The sequence below is a fragment of the Fistularia commersonii genome, chromosome 8 (assembly GCF_037954325.1).
Source record: "Fistularia commersonii isolate RoL2024-O1a breed Wild chromosome 8, RoL_Fcom_v1.0, whole genome shotgun sequence".
Lineage (NCBI taxonomy): Eukaryota > Metazoa > Chordata > Actinopteri > Syngnathiformes > Fistulariidae > Fistularia > Fistularia commersonii.
In genome coordinates, this window is record NC_141291.1 from 3,214,341 (window position 1) to 3,232,378 (window position 18,038).

The following is an 18,038-nucleotide window of genomic DNA, read 5'->3' on the forward strand; positions in this document are numbered from 1 at the left end:
GCCGCCGCATCCTCCGCTGACAGAGGGACCACTTGTACCGCCGCCGCCGCCGCGCCAGGAGACAGGGAGCCTTTGAAACCGCGCTCCCCGCCCCTCCGCACCCCCGCCCCCGCCACCGGATCGAACCCGACCCGCATACCGATCAGCGCTCCGGGACCGGCACCGGAGAGCGAGAAGAAGAAGAAGAAGAAGGAGGAGGAGGAGGAGGAGGAGGAGGAGGAAGGGGGGGGACCTGCACTTTTTTTTTTTTGTGCAGAAACGTCTGCAGAAAGGTGGAGGGCGAACGCACAGGCGTGCGGGAGACGGCTACCGACGCGCGGCCACGTGTGCGCACCGGGCGGCGGAGCCGCAGCCACATCGATCCCGCCGCCGCCGACGACGACGAGCCGCCGCCGGAGATCCGCTCGCCATGCACGCCGGGACGCGCGTCCTGCTGCTCTGCGCTGCGGCATTCCTCGCCGGGCTGCACTGCGCCGCCCCGAGGAGCGCGGCGGGGTCGGAACCCGGTGCCGACGCCAAGCGGGACTCCAACCAGACCCTGCACTCCCGCATCAAACGCAAGACGCTGTCCGTGGACTTCGCCGTGCCGTCGCTGCTGCGGGTCTACCTGGCGGAGTTCGTGCGGGGGCCGGTGAGCGGCGGTTGCCCGGCGGGCGGCCGGTGCCGCGCCGTCGGCGCCAGCCTGCGGATGCGCTGCGTGCCTTTGCAGAGAACCGCTGCCGCGCTGGCGGGGAGAACCGGCGGCAACGCGTCCGGCTCCGGGGCCGCCGGGGCCGCCGGGGCCGCCGGGGCCCGCCCCGGGTCCTGGTCCGGGGCCAAAGTTCTCAAACTGGGCTTGACCAAAGCCAGCCGGAAGTCCAACCAGGTGGTGGTGGAGGTCGGAGAGGAGCTGATCGGCTCCGGCTGCGGCGGCTTGGCCGTGCGCGACGGCGCGCACCTGGAGGTGGACCTGACGGCCGTGCTGGACTGGTGGCTCGGCGCGGACGGGGGCCGGCTGAGGGTCCGACTCATGCCCGAGAAGGAGGCGCAGGTGCCGGGCATCGAGGACCGCTACGCCGCGGCCATCCGAGCCGCCGACCCGCGCTTCTCCTTCCGGATAGCGTCCCAGGGTGAGTTGTGCACGACCCTGCACGCACACGCACACGCAAAAAATCCGGCTGCTGAACCCTTGCGGAGGTGGAGGTGAAGGTTCGGGGTCAAACTGACTTCCAGAGCGGCTGGAGATGGAAGTTGTGTGATCTCACTGAGGAATCCACATGGGAACATGTATGTGTGTGTGTGTGTGTGTGTGTGTGTGTGTGTGTGTGTGTGTGTGCGCGCGCGTTGAGCATCCTCCACACTCCTGCTCCATTATTGATGGAGAGCAGAAGAACCACGCGCCGGTTAGATTCCCAGCCTCTTTGATTCCCTCCACTCTTGGATTCCGGTTCCTGCTGCATCTTCAGAGGCTTCCATCTCCATCACTGCTGCGATGGAGATGATTATTTCATGGAGACGTGGTGGGGGATCATCTCCGGATCGTAACATGCGTTGCAGTGGAACTTGTGCGTTTCCTCCGTTGTTCCCGTCACCTTCTCGCCGCTCCTGGAGAGCTTGGTTTTTTTTTTTTTTTTTTTTGCGTTCAGGCCCAAATGAAGCGGTTTTCTCCTGGAAAGTTCTCGCTGCTTCAGGGTTCCTCGGCGGTTCCTCGTCTGGTCTAATTGCTTAATGGCTCAGATGGGAGGAGGCCGGGCCGGAGAAGCTGCAGGCTGCAGGAGGACGAGGAGGAGGAGGTGGTGGTGGTGGAGGTGGAGATGCCGGGGCAATTAATAAATAATTGAATTTAAATTGTCATAAAATGAAATGTGCATAGTGAGCAGGCTGTTTCTGATAAGCATTGTAGTCTGAAGGCTACGACACACACACACACACACACACACACACACACACACACACAGAATTCTTCTGAAAGGTTCAGGTTGGAAAGGCAGGACGTCTCCCGGCTTCAGATGAAGCGAAAACCTCCTCCGTCCGTGAGAATCTGCGTCTTCTGGCGTTTCCGAGTCCAGCCTGCAGAAGGTGCTTCCAGAAACCTGTTCCAGACTTTATCTAGAGCGCAACGTCCACACGCATGGGAGATCTTCAGCTCCTTCTTGCAGACCAGGAGAGGTTGGATCAGATGGATTTATCTGGCCGTGCTCTGCTCTTCCATCTTCTCGTCTGTAGAACACTTTCTGAAGACACTATTGATACCTTTATATTATTATTATTATTATTGTAAACTAGGGTTCTGGACCTTCTGGAATTGTTCTCTCCAGGTTCTCCACCTCCTCCCTCCAGTTAACAGGTCATTAGACAAACGGCCTGCAGGTGTGAATGAGAGGGTGGAAGGCTGGATGACGGACAGTGTTAAGCCCCGCCTCCTGGGAGAACCAGCGAATGAATGAATGAATGAATGAATGAATGAATGAATGAATGAATGAATGATCCGTCCTCGGGCACAAACACCAAATGTTCTTTTGTCGCTTTGAGTCAAAGAGGAGAAACGTTCACGTCCACTGAACTGGAGAAGAAGGAGCACTTGTTTGGTGGTGAAGATGGAGGTGGATGGAGAGATGGAGGTGGAGGTGGAGATACAGATGGAGGTGAAGGTGGAGGTGGAGAAGGAAGTGAGGGGGAAGGTGAGGGTGAAGATGAAGGTGGAGGTGGAGATGAAGGTGGAGGTGAAGGTGGAGATGGAGGTGGAGGTGGAGATGAAGGTGGAGGTGAAGCTGGAGATGGAGCTGGAGATGGAGGTGGAGGTGAAGAAGGAAGTGAGGGGGAAGGTGAGGGTGAAGATGAAGGTGGAGGTGGAGATGAAGGTGGAGGTGAAGGTGGAGATGGAGGTGGAGATGAGGGTGGAGTTGGAGTTGGAGATGGAGATGGAGGTGGAGGTGAAGAAGGAAGTGAGGGGGAAGGTTGAGGTAGAGATGGAGGTGGAGATAAAGGTGGAGGTGGAGATGGAGATGGAGGTGGAGATGGAGATGGAGATGGAGGTGGAGATGGAGGTGGAGGTGAAGAAGGAAGTGAGGGGGAAGGTTGAGGTAGAGATGGAGGTGGATATGAAGGTGGAGATGGAGGTGGAGGTGGAGGTGAAGATTGAGGTGGAGATGAAGGTGGAGATGAAGATGAAGTTGGAGGTGAAGGTGGAGGTGGAGGTGAAGAAGGAACTGGAAGGGAAGGTGGAGGTAGAGATGGAGGTGAAGGTGGAGGCAGAGATGAAGATGGAGTTTGAGGTGGAGATGGAGGTGGAGTTGAAGATGGAGATGAAGATGGAGGTGAAGATGTAGCGTCGTTCATCTCCTGGTCGTCCTTAGATATCGTCTCTGTACGTTGTTGAATGAATGAGCTCAAAGCTGATGGAGCTTCTCCAGGAGACGATTGAAGGAAAAGATGTTCATCTCAGGGCGTTTGCACGTCACCATGGCGACGGCTCGGTTACGGGTTCTAAAGTTCTGACTCGTCGCACGCGCACACACACCCACGCACACACACACACACACTTCTGAAAGCCGTGGTCAGCGTCGGCGTGTGAGTGGAGGAGGTGAAGGACGAAGGTGATCATGTCCTCCAGGATGGAAGAAACCAAACACAGCTCCTCAGAGGAGAACCTGGTGAGATCCACCAGCTTCAACCACCGCAGGAGAAAAGACTCACTCCTCCTCCATCCCTTCCTTCTCCATTTTCTCCTCCTCTTCCTCCACCTTCTTCTCCTTCACCTCCTGGTGTTCTCCTGAGAACTTGCCTTCAAAGGATGAATGAAAGTGTGATTGTGTTTGAAATGTCTCTCCCGTCTCCGTCCCCTCCGGAGGAATTATCCTGAAACCCGCGTATTTAATGTTCAGACTGTGTCACCGTGGGGGGTGGGGGAATGCACACACACACACACACACACACACACACACACACACACACACACACACCTGGGTTCGGGGAACGTGTGTTTGCCCGGGGGCAGGCAAATAGCCGCGTAATTATGTTCCCTCGCGTTCGGATTGCAGGCGTTTTCACTTTTGTTTTGTATTTTAAATCTGGCTTAAGCTAAACAAAAAGAAGCGGCGTGTTCGGCAGATGCCGCGGAACAGCCATGAAATGACCCCCGCGCTATTATGGCGCCCGGCTTGTTTACACAGAGGCGAACGGCGCCGGCGCCACCCCGGTGGGCGAATTTAAATAGCGGGTTGTGTAAACTAAAGAGCGCCGGCGCTCCGCACGCGCTTTCCCACCTTTTCCCGGCTGCCTGTTTCACACAGATGTCGAGTCGGCGCTCCGACGGGTTCCGCCGCCACTCCGAGGGGGGAAACGCTTCACACCCACTCCGCCCTCCGCCATCGTCCTCCCCCCCCCCCCCCCCCCCCCCCCCCCCCACGTCTGCTTGCACTCGTAAACAGACGGCGGGGTGAAATTACTCCGCAGTATTCCAGCCTGTAACAGGCTGCGCGGCAGAGGGCCGGCGCCGCCGCGCTCCTTGACAGCGTCGTAAACAAGATGCGAGCTCGGCGATTAGTCGGCTGATCAATAGTCAATTATCAAAAAGAGCGCCGTCCGGCGACCAATCGGGCGGGTTTGTTTCCCGGCCCCTCCCACAACGAGTGGCCGCCCGGCCTTCGGTCCTCCCGTTTGGTCCCGAAACCGATCGGGCGGGTGATCGATCCACAGATCGATCTGAAATCAATCGCGATCGGAATTGATGAAATCCAGACTGGTTTGAAGCCGGTTAAAGAAGTGTTAATCTGTAATCAATCGATCGATCAATCAATCGTGGTAAATCGATACGCATGTTTGAAATCAATCCGTGCTGGTAAATCAATAGTCTGGCCTGAGGGCAATCGGTCGGAGAAATCAATAGATCGATCTGAGGTCATTCAAAGAAGTGATCGATCCAGGCTGATCAAACGTGATCGATCCACAGAGTTACCTGAAATCAATCAAACGTGATAAATCAATAGACTGATTTGAGATCAGTCAGTAAGAGAAATCCGTTGACTGATCTGAAATCAATCAGACATGTGATTGATCTATAGACAGATCCAAGATCCATCAAACAAAAAGATAAGAGGAATTTGATATCAGTCCAACATGTGATCAAAACTGACTCATCTCAAATCAATCAAATATGTGATCAATCCATAGACTGATCTGACATCAATCAAATGTGATAAATCCAGACTGATCTGGGATCAATCAAATGTGATAAATCCAGACTGATCTGGGATCAATCGCATGCGTGATTGATCCACAAACTGATCTGGCATCAGTCAAGTGATGAGTCCAAGGACCGATCAGAAATCCATTAGACATGTGATTAATCCAGAGACGGATCCAAAATCAGTCAAACAAAAGGATAAATCAATCGACTGATTTGAAATCATGCAAACGTGATCAATACTGAGTCATCTCAAATCAATCAACTATGTGATCAATCCATAGACTGATTTGAAATCAATCAAACATGATAAATCCAGGCTGATCTGGAGGTAATCGAACGTGTGATGGATTCAAAAACTGATCTGGGATCAATCAAACACGTGATTGATCCGCAAACCGATCTGGGATCATTCAAGTGATGAATCCAAGGACCGATCAGAACTCAATCAGACGTGCGATTGATCCAGAGATGGATCCAAAATCAATCCAACAAAAAGGATGAATCAACAGACTAATTTGAAATCAGTCTAACGTGATCAATACTGATTCATCTCAAATCAATCAACTATGTGATCCATCTGTGGAATGATCTGAAAATCAATCAAACGTGATAAATCCAGACCGATCTGGAACTTATTGAATTCGTGATCGATCCATAAACTGTTCAGGAATCAATGGTACTTGTGATCGATCCGTGAACCGATCTGGGATCGGTCAAACACGATGAATCCAAGGACCGATCGGAAATCAATTAAACGTGCGATCGATCCACAACCCGATCAGAAAACTTATCAATCGTGACAAATCCGGATCGATCTGGAATGAATCAATCAAAAAAAAAAAAAAAATCTGGTTGCCATGACGACCTTTGTACATTTTTTTTTCTTTTTGTTTGGAATTTGTTTGTTCTCCATGTAAAGGACGACGGATCAATCCGGAATGAATTAATCCAAAAAAATAAATGTGCCGATCAAACCGATACGGCGCGAGACCCTGGTTGCCATGACGACCTTAGTACATTTTTTTTCTTTTTTTATTTATAATTAGTTTTTTTTCGATGTAAAGAAGGACGTCCTCAGCGACGCTCAGCATCACGGTTGCCCTCAAAGAACTACATGGAACAGTAACAGTATAAATGTAATTAAATGTAACCATTAGAATAATTGAAACTTCTCCTTAATGCTAAAAATATCCAAAATGTTACATCTGCATTTGCATAGATGTCAAAAAAATTACTAGTTGCTTTATTACAACAAAAATCCTTTTATATTGCCGGGTTAAAAAAAAGGCGCATTACTCCATCAATCAAACTATCCAAGAGAATAAAGAAAAATATCACTTTATATCAAGATGTATTTTTTTGTTTTTCTAGAAGGCTAGCATTAGCATGCTTAGCTCCGTGTTTGGTGTCAAAACGTAGCTTGTACTTTTTGACAAAAAACAAAGGACATACCGCTTTTTCTAGAAACATCCTTCCATCTGCACCCACTTTTTTTGGGGTCATTTGTATTTCTAAAATTCCACATGATCAGCGCGATTTGCAGGAAATGCGGTTATAGTTTAACTTATCAATTTTAAGACCAGCGGACCTTTTAAGACGTTCTCGCGACTTCCACCGGAGACCTTACGTCATGAGTCAATATCAGGAAGATCCGCGGATTCCTGCCGGAAGATACGGCGCAGATACTCATCCAGGCTCTAGTCATCTCTTGATTGGACGACCGCAACTCCCTCCTTGCCGGCGACCATCAGCCCTCTGGAGCTTATTCAGAAAACGGTAGCAGCCCGCCTGGTGCTGAACCGTCCCAAATTCTTCCACGCAACTCCCCTTCTTATGTTCCTACACCGGCTCCTGGTAGTCGTCCGCATCAAGTTGAAGCCCCTGGTGGTGCTCGCCTACCGGGCGGTGAATGGAACAGTCCCGTCTTGGTCAGGCTACATGTCCCTACCCGTCCCCTCCGATCCGGCACCTCCGGGCGACCGTCCACCCCATCGCTCCCGGCTGCCGGTCTCGGCTCTTCTCGGCTCCTCGGCGGCGGAACCAACTCCCGAAAAAGGTCAGCACAGCAGGGTCGCTGCCCGTCTTTGGCTGTGAGCTGAAAACATACCTCTTCACCAAGCACTACCCTGCTAATCGCACTTAGCCCCCAACCCCCACAGCAAAAAAAAAAAAAACAACAATGAAATGAATGTATGTATGCAAATGGTTCTGAGATGGCTATTTGGTTGAGTGGTCACTTCTGACTTCCAACTCCTGGTACTTCAGATCTTCAGTGACTGAAATGCACTTTTTGGAAGTCGCTTTGGATGAAAGCGTCTGTCAAATGACTGGAATGTAATGTAATGTGTCAAACTCAAGGCCCGCGGGCCGAATGTGGCCCGTCTCGCATCTCATGAGAACGTCTTAAAACGTCATGGGAACATTTCGCGAGAACGTCTTAAAAAAGGTCTGATGGTCTTAAAATTAACAAGTCGAACTAAAACTACATCTCACACAATCCATGCTGATCAAGTCACCCGCCAATACTAAAGGATTTATGTTGTAACAGAACAACAAGTTCACATCATTTTTCCGACATCTATGCAAATGCATATGTAACATTTTGGATGCATTTAGCATTAAGGAGCGGTTACATTTATTTTAATGGTTACATTTAATAACATTCACACTGTTAGCGTTCCACGTGGCCCTTTGAGGGCAACCGTGATGTGGCCTCGGTGAAAATGAGTTCGTCACTCCTGATCTACGTTGTCCAGATGGGGGAATGAGAGGGTGAACAAGCTTCAGCCCTCCTGGAACCCTGAGTGGATGAATGAATGAATGAATGGATGAATGAATGGATGGATGAATGAATGGACCTAGAGGACACATGTCTTGGACGTCCTCCATCCCCCTGAATCCTGGATGTTTCTCTTCACTGCTCCCATTTGCTCTTTTTATCCCTGGCGGGTTCTCAGAGCTGGATCCGTACATCTGCCGGACACCAGTCGCCGTGCGTGTTTGCGTGTGTGTGTGTGTGTGTGTCCCAGTGGGACACACACACACACACACACACACACACACGCTCTCTGTTACATCTCCAGACACCGAGAACGATTCGACTCTGTCAGCGAAAACAGAAGCTGACAAGCGGTTTGTTTTTTAAGTTATGGCGCCTTTGCTCTTGGAGAAGTAGCCACTCTGCTAACATCGGCGTTGCGGTGGACACACACACACACACACACACACACACAGTGAAGCGATCCATCACCCTTTGGAGGATCTTCATTCTTTAGATGAGCGTCTGTGAGAGCTGCACGCGCTCACGCTAAATATTTTGATGAATCTTTGTATGAAGTATCCTCCATATGAGATATATTAATTGTTGAGTCAATTGATGTCCCGGCCAACGCCTGGAGGGCGACCGGGAGATGCGAAGGGAATCTGTTTGGCGTGCAAAGACCGTCGCCCCCCCCCCTTCCCTCCCTCGCCTGACCTTGGCGTGCGGTGGGGGCGGAGCCAGCGGGTGGAGTGACAGCTCGGCGGCGGCGGCGACGACTGCATGAAGAGCCGGGGGATCGATGAGGCCGCTGACATTTAAGGCTTGTATCAATCAGCTGCTAATGGAGGAATCAATACGGAGTCAGAACGGGGACCGCCCGTTTATTATTTATGCCTTTTCTAGCGCCGTGTGTCAGGACCCGCCCCGATCAATACCGATCGTCCGCCGCTGTCGGGCGCCGATGTCACGTCAATCACGGCCCGGACGAACGACGGCAAAGGTGACCCGGTCGGGATCTCAGGCACGTTCTCACATTTTTGAAGATGAGATAAAAAATAAATGGTCTGGCGAGCTTCTCCGCTAATGCTAATGCTAATGCTAACGCTAATATTTAAAAAATAAAAAGAACCAAATTAATCTTTCTTTTGCCACTTCTTTTCTGCTTGTTTTAAAGGATACATTTTCATTATTATTTAAAGGAGAACGTCTCAGGACACGTGTCCTTTCCAATGCTGGTGAAACATCTGCAGTCAAACTATTGTTGCGTTCAAAGGGGAAATCAAAAACTGCAGCCGTCCCTGAAAAAAATAAAAAGATAAGATAAACTTTATTGATCGCCATAGGGGGAATTGTTTTGTCATAGCAGCGATACGGCTATAGTGTCAATAAATAGGAATACAAATATAAATAAGAGATACGATAAGATGATAGCAAAAGACATCCACAAATAAATAAACAACAACAACACCAAGGATAAGACTGGACAACGGAATGGAAAAAAGAACTGGCCGAAAATAGACAACCTGATCGACATCGACAAGGATAGGAACGTAAACAGAGTGACAATAGCAATGACAAGAATAAAATAAACAGAAATAAGCAGGATGCGAATGGGCTGAGACCGACCAGGAAAAAAAAACTCAACAGAGTTCGGGTTTGACACGTGTGAATGGTTGAGGTAGTGAGGTTGTGGTAGCACAGATGCACCTCCAGACGGTCAGAGTTGTTTGCCGTCCAGACTTCTGTCACACAGTCTGATGGCCGTGGGCGCAAAGGAGCGTCCAAACCGTTCACTTCTGCCCATCGGCCACAAGGATTGTCCAAGGTGGCTTCCGGTTTGTCCTTCACCCTCCACGCCGCCACCGATTGAAGATGATCCAGGTTCGGTCCCGCCGCCGAGCGAGCTTTCCTCACGATCTTGTCGAACCTGTTGACCTTCTCGATCCCCACGATAGCCAAGAAGACTCTCCTGGCGACCGTAGACTGGTGGAACCACCTCTAGAAGAGCATCCTGCTCTGACCCGTCCTGTGGAGTGTTGTTCCTTTTAGCTTTTGGCATTAGCGGCGAGGGGGCGGAGCCGGCCTCGTGGAACCTGAACGAGCAGGCGGGCAGGTAAACACCGGCGAAGGCCTTTTAAGGGCATTAATCACATCAGCGCTTAATGCTCCTGTCGTTGTTTGGTAAATTAAGAGCCTTCAGGGTGACTTTGGCCCCCATGAATCCCTTCCTCTTCCTCTACCTCTTCCTTTTCCTCTTCCTCTTCCTCCTCTCAGCCCCGCCTCCTCCCCCCCGACAGCTCAAGTTATTTATGCCACTTGCTGTTCTCTTCTGCTGTTTTTTTTCTCTCTCCCCTTTAAAGAAGGGTTTAGCTGCCCGTTTGATTAATGGCAATGCGTCTGGGCGCCGGTGCAGGACGGGGAAGCGACGTAGGGGGAGAGCGATGGGCTCCACACATGGGGTTCACACTTCCTGCTCCACTTTCGCTTCACGCACCTCCAAAACCTACTTCTGCTCACGCGGGGGGGGGGGGAAGAAGCGTTCAGGGTTTGACCCAAATGCGAGGGAAGAGCGGCACTGGAGTCGTGTCTTCAGCTGAATATTAAATAAGAATGTAGAGAGGCGGCACGCGGCACGCCTTCGGTCTGATCAATAACCGATCGTAAGTCTAGGGGCGCCGGTTCCCGTGACGACTCTATATCGGCCCACCGTTCGATAGTTCATCGATCCGATATTGTATGAGGAAGTCTTGAGTGGCAGAGAAGTATATTAGACTGGTGCAGGACATGTATGCTAGCTGTGAGACAGGGTGCGGTGTGCTGTAGGGGTAGCAGAGAAGTTCAAGGTGGAGGTGGGACTCCATCAGGGATCAGCTCTGAGCCCCTTCTTGTTTGCAGCGGTGATGGACAGGGTGACAGATGAGGTTCGACGGGAATCTCCATGGACCATAATGTTTGCAGATGACATTGTGATCTGTAGTGAGAACAGGTAGAGGAAAGTGTAGAGTGGTGAGAGGTATGCTCTGGAAAGAAGAAGAATGAAGGTTAGTCGCAGCAAGACAGAATATATGTGTGTGAATGAGAGCAACCCGGGTGGAACGGTGAGGCGACAGGGAGCGGAGATGAAGAAGTTGGAGGATTTCAAGTACATAAGGGTCAACAGCCCCAGAGCAACGGAGAGTGTGGAGAAGAGGTTTATGGGGAAGAAGAAAGATTTATGGACGTATATTTAAGATTTATTGATGTAGTGAGAGCGGATATGAAGGTAGTTGGTGAGAGAGAGGTGGGTAGAAAGAATAGGGTTCGATGGAGAAGGTTCATTCGCTGTGGCGACGGAAAAGCCGAAAGGAGAAGTAGTAGTTTGGTAATTTAACGATCAGAAATCCATGGGTGTTAAAGGGGAGCCAAATCCCGCGATGGGGTTGTCGTCACGGCGACCCGTGAAGGTGTTGTGATTGGCCCCGCCGTGCTGTCAGTCATGGTTACGTGGACACGTGGCTGATTTCCCAGATTTGGAACTCATGCCGTCCAAACAGGAAATTGTGAAACCCCTCCCGCCTGATAGGCTGGGATTGGATTAGCGGCTTCAGCCTCGCCGCCGCTCCCTGAAAAACCTGACAAAAAAAACAGCTCTTTTTACATTTTCATCTATTTATGTCTTTTCAATGACACTCTAATACATCTATGCAAGCCGAGCAATGTGTGTGTGTGTGTGTGTGTGTGTGTGTGTGTGTGTGTGTGTTCAAACACCAGCCCCTCCCCTAGAGGACACACTCGGTACTGAGTGTTGTCTGTGGAGGTTCTCGGTCATCCAGGTCATGGATTCTTGTCTTGTTGTGGTGGCAGGACTTGTATTTCTTCACTTGAAGGCTTCTTCAGCTCTGAGTGATTTCAGATGAATGTAAACAGAGGAGTGACATAAAAGGGGCGGAGCCTCTGCAGTGGCGATACAAGTACTATGGTAATCCGGCAGGACTTTCTTGAGCTCCACTTTGATCCAGAAGGGTCCTGTTCGGTCCAGCTCCGATTCCAACCTGGGACAGGTCTAATTGGGTCCAGTCCAGATACTAGTCCAGTCCAGTCCAGTTCAGTCAGATCCAGTCCATTTGAGTCGAGTCCAGTCCCATTTGGTTAGGCCTCTGGTCCAGTCCAATCAGGTGTGGTCCATTTGGGTCAAGTGCAGTCCAGTCCAGACCAATCCTGTCTGGTTCAGCTCCCAGTCCATTCCATTTCTATTCAGTCCAATGCAGTCCTGTCCAGTCCAGTTGGATCCAGTCCACTTAAGTCCAGTCCAGATACCAGTCCAGTCCAGTCCAGTCTATTCCAATCACATCCAGTACATTTGGGTCCAGTGTAGTCCAGTTGGGCCCAGTCCAGTCCATTCCAATCCAGTCCAATCAGATCCAGTCCATTTGGGTCATGTCCAGTCCAGTCCAGTCCAGCTCCAAGTCTATTCCAGCGCAGTCCAGCAGAGTCCAGTCTTTTCCGGTCCAGTTCACAGTCCAGTCCAGTTCAGTGAGGTCCAGGATCAGCTACGATCCTTTCTAAGTGATGACTCAGGGATACTGCAGTCCTGGGACGTTTTACTGCATCTGTAAAGGTGTACTAAGAGAAACCTATCACCGACTGTTAGTGGTGTTGTGGAATTATCCAAAGTAGGGATTGAGAGACCTTCTCAGACAATTTGTGGAGGGGAGCAGTTATCTGGACCTTCTGGACCGACACCTGTCCCGGAGCCGTGTCCTTTCTGTGCTTCCCGTCACTTTTCCGCCTGGATTCGGATATCCCTCAGGGGTGAATCAAATTGGCACTTGAGAGGAAGAGCAGCTGGAGTCAGAGCGAAAGGCGTCTCGCTGCTGTCACGGGGTTATTAAAAAAGAAAAAAAAAGTCCATTAACAAATGTGGCGGAGCTGCCGTGCACATAAAGGCCGGCAGCCTGAGGATCTACCGAGGGGGCAGAGAGGTGGAGGTGGAGGTTCAGAGGGCGTCCCTGGTTCCCTTTATGATCCGTAATGGGATTGTTGAAGAGCGGCAGCCTCCTCGTCTGAGGATAAAAAAAAAAACCCACTTAATTGGATGTGTGGCCATGAAAGGTCGGAGAAGAGTAGCTCGTCAGTGAACCCCACCTATCCCAACCACCTCCGCTGCACAGAGCTCCGTCCGTGCGTCCTTGTTTTCCAGTTACAATGTGTTTGGGGCAGGAGGCAGCTGGTATGCTCGGTGGATCGGTCTGGAGGGGCGATTGAGATGCGTCATGGGCTGGAACAAGGTGGAGAAGTTGGACTCCTTGGTTTCCCCTCGGGGCGTGGAGACCAGCCCCAACTTCGCCCCTCCTCGGACGAGGGATGAACCACATCGCCGGTTATCCGTGGAACCGTTGGCCGGATCGTCATCTACGGGTTTTGCTTATCATCGTCGGGAGGCGTTACAGAGAGCCGGGGTTTTATTTTGGCATTGCTTCACATACAGCGTCATTGAGTTAACAGTTCTCAAATGGAGTCCTTGGCTGGGTGAAAAATGCGAGTGTGTAGTTTTATACGCGGTACCAGTCCTGAAAAGTACTTGAACCTTTAAAGTGCTGTTGGAGCCAATCCAGTCCATTGGCCGCATTCTGTGTAATTCATGTCTTGTCAGGTGTGCTCTGTGGTGACTGTTTCCTGTTAACCCCCGTCCGCGGTCCCCTCCTGCACCCCCCACCCTCACTGGCAACCTCCAACCATCTTTAACAAGCTTGTTTTAATCCATTTTCTGGCTAACAGCTTTTCAGGGGGACATCCGGTCCCCAGGGGAGCCTGACCTTTACCCAGAACTGATGATGTGTGATTGGAGTCTGTTCACCACCGGGACCATGGATCATAATCTCCTTCCACCGGTGTTCGGTGTGGACTTTATGGAGCTGGACTTTGCCATTAGTATCAGAATAGTCCATAATGTTTGCATGGAAAAGAGGTGTCTGAGGCCGTTTTTGGGAGACAATGAAAAGCATCAGTTGGGCTCCGGCTGGCTTCTGCACCAGGACGGCATTCGTGGCACCAGAAAACAGAAGGAAATGAAAACAGACACCGGAGTGGAAAGATTTGGAAATGCGGCACTTTGAAAACTAGCGTGCACTCTTAAGGCTGTGGTCAATTTCCATGCATGGCTGGTTGGACCATAACAACTATGGTGGAACTCAGAGTACTCCCAAGTTTTCCAGAGTACTGCCCGTGCTTCTCACTCTACTAGACAGGAAGCGACTACCCCTGCATGGGTAGGTAGACTATGACAACAATGGCTGACTCCTTCGTACTCCAGAGTACTCACCCTGTTGAACAAGAAGTGTCTGGGCATATGCATGTGGGTAGAACATAACAACAATGGCTGACTCTTGAGTACTCCAGACTACTGCCCATGCTCCTCATGCTATTGAACAGGAAGTCTGTACGCGTGCACGGCTCAGTAAACTTGGACTGGTATGAACCTCAGTCTACGTCCCCTTGGAAGTGACCCTCCTTGTAGTTCGGGGTCACTCCAAGGAGTACTCCATCACCCCATTGTCGGTCAATACAAGCACTCCATTGCTCAACGTGTTAATATTTACACTTGCTGTAGTCCCCATGTCTGTCCTTGCACCAAGACAGGAAGTGTCACGACACGTATGTTTTAGTTTATCAAAAAAATTACAGCGCAGTCTCGGTTCGTGTACCACAGCTTCTGTGGTGTGGAGCTATTCGAAAGTGTCAAAGAAACAGAACGTCAACGGGTTAAACAGGGACGTCAGGCTGAACAAGGTGAACACAGGTCGTGTTTTGACGCACAGCTTCTACACCGGGAACGTTCGGCCCCTCCACAAACCATCTGGTTCACGCGCGGCGTCCGGGCCAAAGACCCCCTCCAGCCCTGCCCACCTGCGAGGCTTCAATATGAATCATTTTCAGGACGGCAGCGCCGAGTCAGAACTGCACAGGCCCTGTTGCTAAGACGATGGAGGCGGGACTTGTTCGCCCGTGTAATACTTTTAGTACTTTGTATTTAAGGGTGAAAGGAGACACGTACGGCTCCCGAGCAGCCTCCTCTGTGTGAAGATGCGTGCGAAGCGTTCAATCGAAGGTGGCTCGGTTGCTCGACGACGCTCCGAGGTGTGTAGATAAGCGAGCGAGAAGCGGATTTATCACGGTGCACTGCGAACAAACCGCCGCCGCCGCCGCTACGTCTAATCAAGTGACTCATACTGGCAGAGGTCTGGTTTCATTATTTCCGCGGAAGGTCTGCAGCGTTGGCTGCGAGCGGCGCTCAGCCCGCTGCGAGCGGCGCTGCTCCAGCTCCCATCAGCGTGCGCCGTCGCTAGAAAAAAACAAAACAGAAATGGAAATAACAACCCCGAACACTGAGGTTTTTGCTCGGCACGCTTGAAAAGTCCCGTGTATTTACCCCCGCCTCTTGTGTAGACATCAGCATTTCAGCCCTATTATACTCCTTCATGTGCTCATCTGTGCATGCATGAGTGTGTGCGAGGGTGTGAAGACAAGAGCTCCACGCACGGGCTCGTGTCAGCGCGCGCTTCAGTGCACACGTGTGTGTGTGTGTGTGTGTGTGTGTGTGTGAGGCGTAAAGCCACCCCTCCCTGTCCGAGCGGCACAAAGACGCTCAGCGGTGGATTTTCAATGATGATTAGCTCCTCTGTGGACGTCAGGGTTTCTGTGCTGCCTCTGTTTTTTGCAGTCAGCGTAAAATCCACCGTGCATACACACACACACACACACACACACACACACACACACACACACACACCCGCCCCTCCCGCCCTGCCATCAGAGGCACCGGGTTCGAGTTCCCAAACCAAGCTCCTTTACTTTCCCCTTCAAGTCATGGCATTTTTTTTTTGGGGGGGGGGGGGGGGGGGGGGACTTTTTGCGTTGAGATTGAACCTCCATCAGCTTCACTCAGTTACAGAAGCAGGTGGCGGCGCCGGTGTGGCTGAGGTGAAATGTGCTTCCTGCGTTCACATCCATAGAAAGAGAGAGAGATAATTGCTCAGGCTGCAGCTAATGGCTAGAATTACGACGCTAATGCCCGCTCTTTGTAATGCTGACCGATGGCGCGCTCGCCCACCCTTATCTGTATCAGCACGGAGTGAAAGCCCATACACTGTTTGGGCTTCCGTGCAAATACAAGCTCGGATGAAGGTGCATCTGAGCGGGAGGTTGAGGGAAAGCAGTTCAGTTGAGCGGGTGTTAAATGTGAAGCCTGAAGTCTTCTGCAGATACATCGCTGCGGGTTTGTTTTCATACCCCCCGCCCCTTAGCGGAGCGGCTCGTCAACAAGGTGCCTCGTTAAATGGCGAACTGAGCCGGCGGTGGTTTGTCACTCCAGTTACAGCCGCATTGCTCTTCCTGTTCCGTGCCTTTGGGTTGTGTGAATTTCTTAATTAGAGAGAAAGTAGTTCCGGTCGCCTGCACGGCGGGGGGGCGGAGGTTAGCCTCGCGTAAGCTAACCTCTTGTGTAAGCCGACAACCAGGAATAGAGTCGGACCGGTTCTTACGCAACGCCCTCACACTTTCCTCAAAGGCTGATGGCGGACGCATGACGGCGTACTATCGGGCTTGACGGCCAATGTGCCGCCTCTCCGCGGAGACGCTAGCGCTCCGAAGGGCGCGCAGCCGGCGCGCTCATCGGAGAAAAGGCTTGACCGGGCTGCCGCGAGTTTCCACGGGGCACAGCTGCTGACTGGCAGAGGGGGGAGTTAGCTTATCTATCAGCTCACAGGCTTTTCATTAGAAGACAACGCTTGGCTGCCGCACGATCGCAGGGCAGGAGGGGGTGATGGGGGTGCAGCGGCGGGCTGGGGGCCAGACGCGGGACAGATTATGTAATAGTTATTGGACCGGCAGATCTTAGAGCTGTAATGTGACAAGGATGAGCTTTACCCCCCATCTCAGAGGAGCGGGAGGAAGATGAGACTCGTTCTGCTTTAACCGCTTTTGAGCTCCGAGAACTCGATTCTGAGAACTGCTCGGTTCTAGGAAGTAGCCTCCTCCTCTTCATCCTCCGGGGGAATCTTAGTTTCTCGTCCCCTCAGGCAGCAAAGGACCACGAAGGCGTTTTGCGACGTGCACCTGAAGCAGCAATGCTCAAAAGAAAAAACAACACTGACAACACAGGTGGAAGCTGTCACAGCGTTCCTGGGATAATCATGGACTATCAGATGGCTGAAGGGTTTTTATCTTCTCCCTGCGCTGCTCCGACATGTGAAGAACCCCATTAGCAGTTTGCTAACTTGCAAAAATGTAGATGTTCCTCTGTGGCGTAGCTGGCCAGAAGAGCATCGGTCCATTTTCCGCTGGCTCCGTCCACAGCTGACCAGTCACTGCGATGCAGGAGGTCCCTCACATCCGTGGGGAATTTGTTCTTGATGTTATGCGATTTTCGCTAAAAATCAGAACTCACACAAGGACACCGAAACAACAAAAAGAAATCAAACGCAGCAAAATTCCAATATAGCGCAAACAAAGCCCTGCGTGACGACCTGTGAGGTGCAGTCAGGGGAGGCAGGAGAAGCCGCGCCTCACTTGCCAATCTTGGAGAGAGAAAAATGTCAAATGAAAAAAAGAAAATTAAATGGCTCTATTTATCAGTGACTTGCACTATTTTTCATTTTACTTCCCCAGTTTTAGTGAGGTTTAGTTTTTTTTATTCAAAATCGCCGGGCTTCGACATTTACTGTTCAGAAAACTGAGAGGAGACGTGCAGTGAGGCTGCGGACTGTTGAGCCTCAACAAAGATTGCACAATGACAGCTGACTACCCATATTATTGTCCCTCTGCATGTCACTATTAAAATGTTTAATCAATTTTACTGCAAGAACTACCGTACTGTGTTTTTAAGTCAACAACGATATGTGCGTTACTAGTTTCTTGTACTGAGCAAACATAACGCGGCAGCAAAGAGCCACTAAGCGAGGCACGCAGTTCACCTGCCTCATGGTAGGGAGCGCTCACGAATCCAGGGATTCTTCTCGCGACTCGTAAAACTTATTTTGACCAAATCAGTGCCTCGCCGGCCATGAACTTCAACGCACGTCACTGTTGACGACGTTTTCCTCCGCTCCGCCTGTCAGCCGGTGTCCGCGGGAA

At 51.2% G+C, this 18,038-nt stretch overlaps 1 protein-coding gene across 1 annotated transcript in view; it reads left to right on the forward strand.

The window, feature by feature from the left end:
- Positions 1 to 243: 243 nt before the first annotated feature.
- alk (ALK receptor tyrosine kinase) overlaps positions 244 to 18,038 on the forward strand; it is a 216,739-nt gene continuing 198,944 nt past the window's right edge. The window contains exon 1 of the mRNA XM_086150483.1: positions 244 to 1,109. Within this exon, the coding sequence (XP_086006609.1) occupies positions 410 to 1,109 (700 nt within the window). The 5' untranslated portion in view covers positions 244 to 409. The remainder of the gene's footprint in view (positions 1,110 to 18,038) is intronic.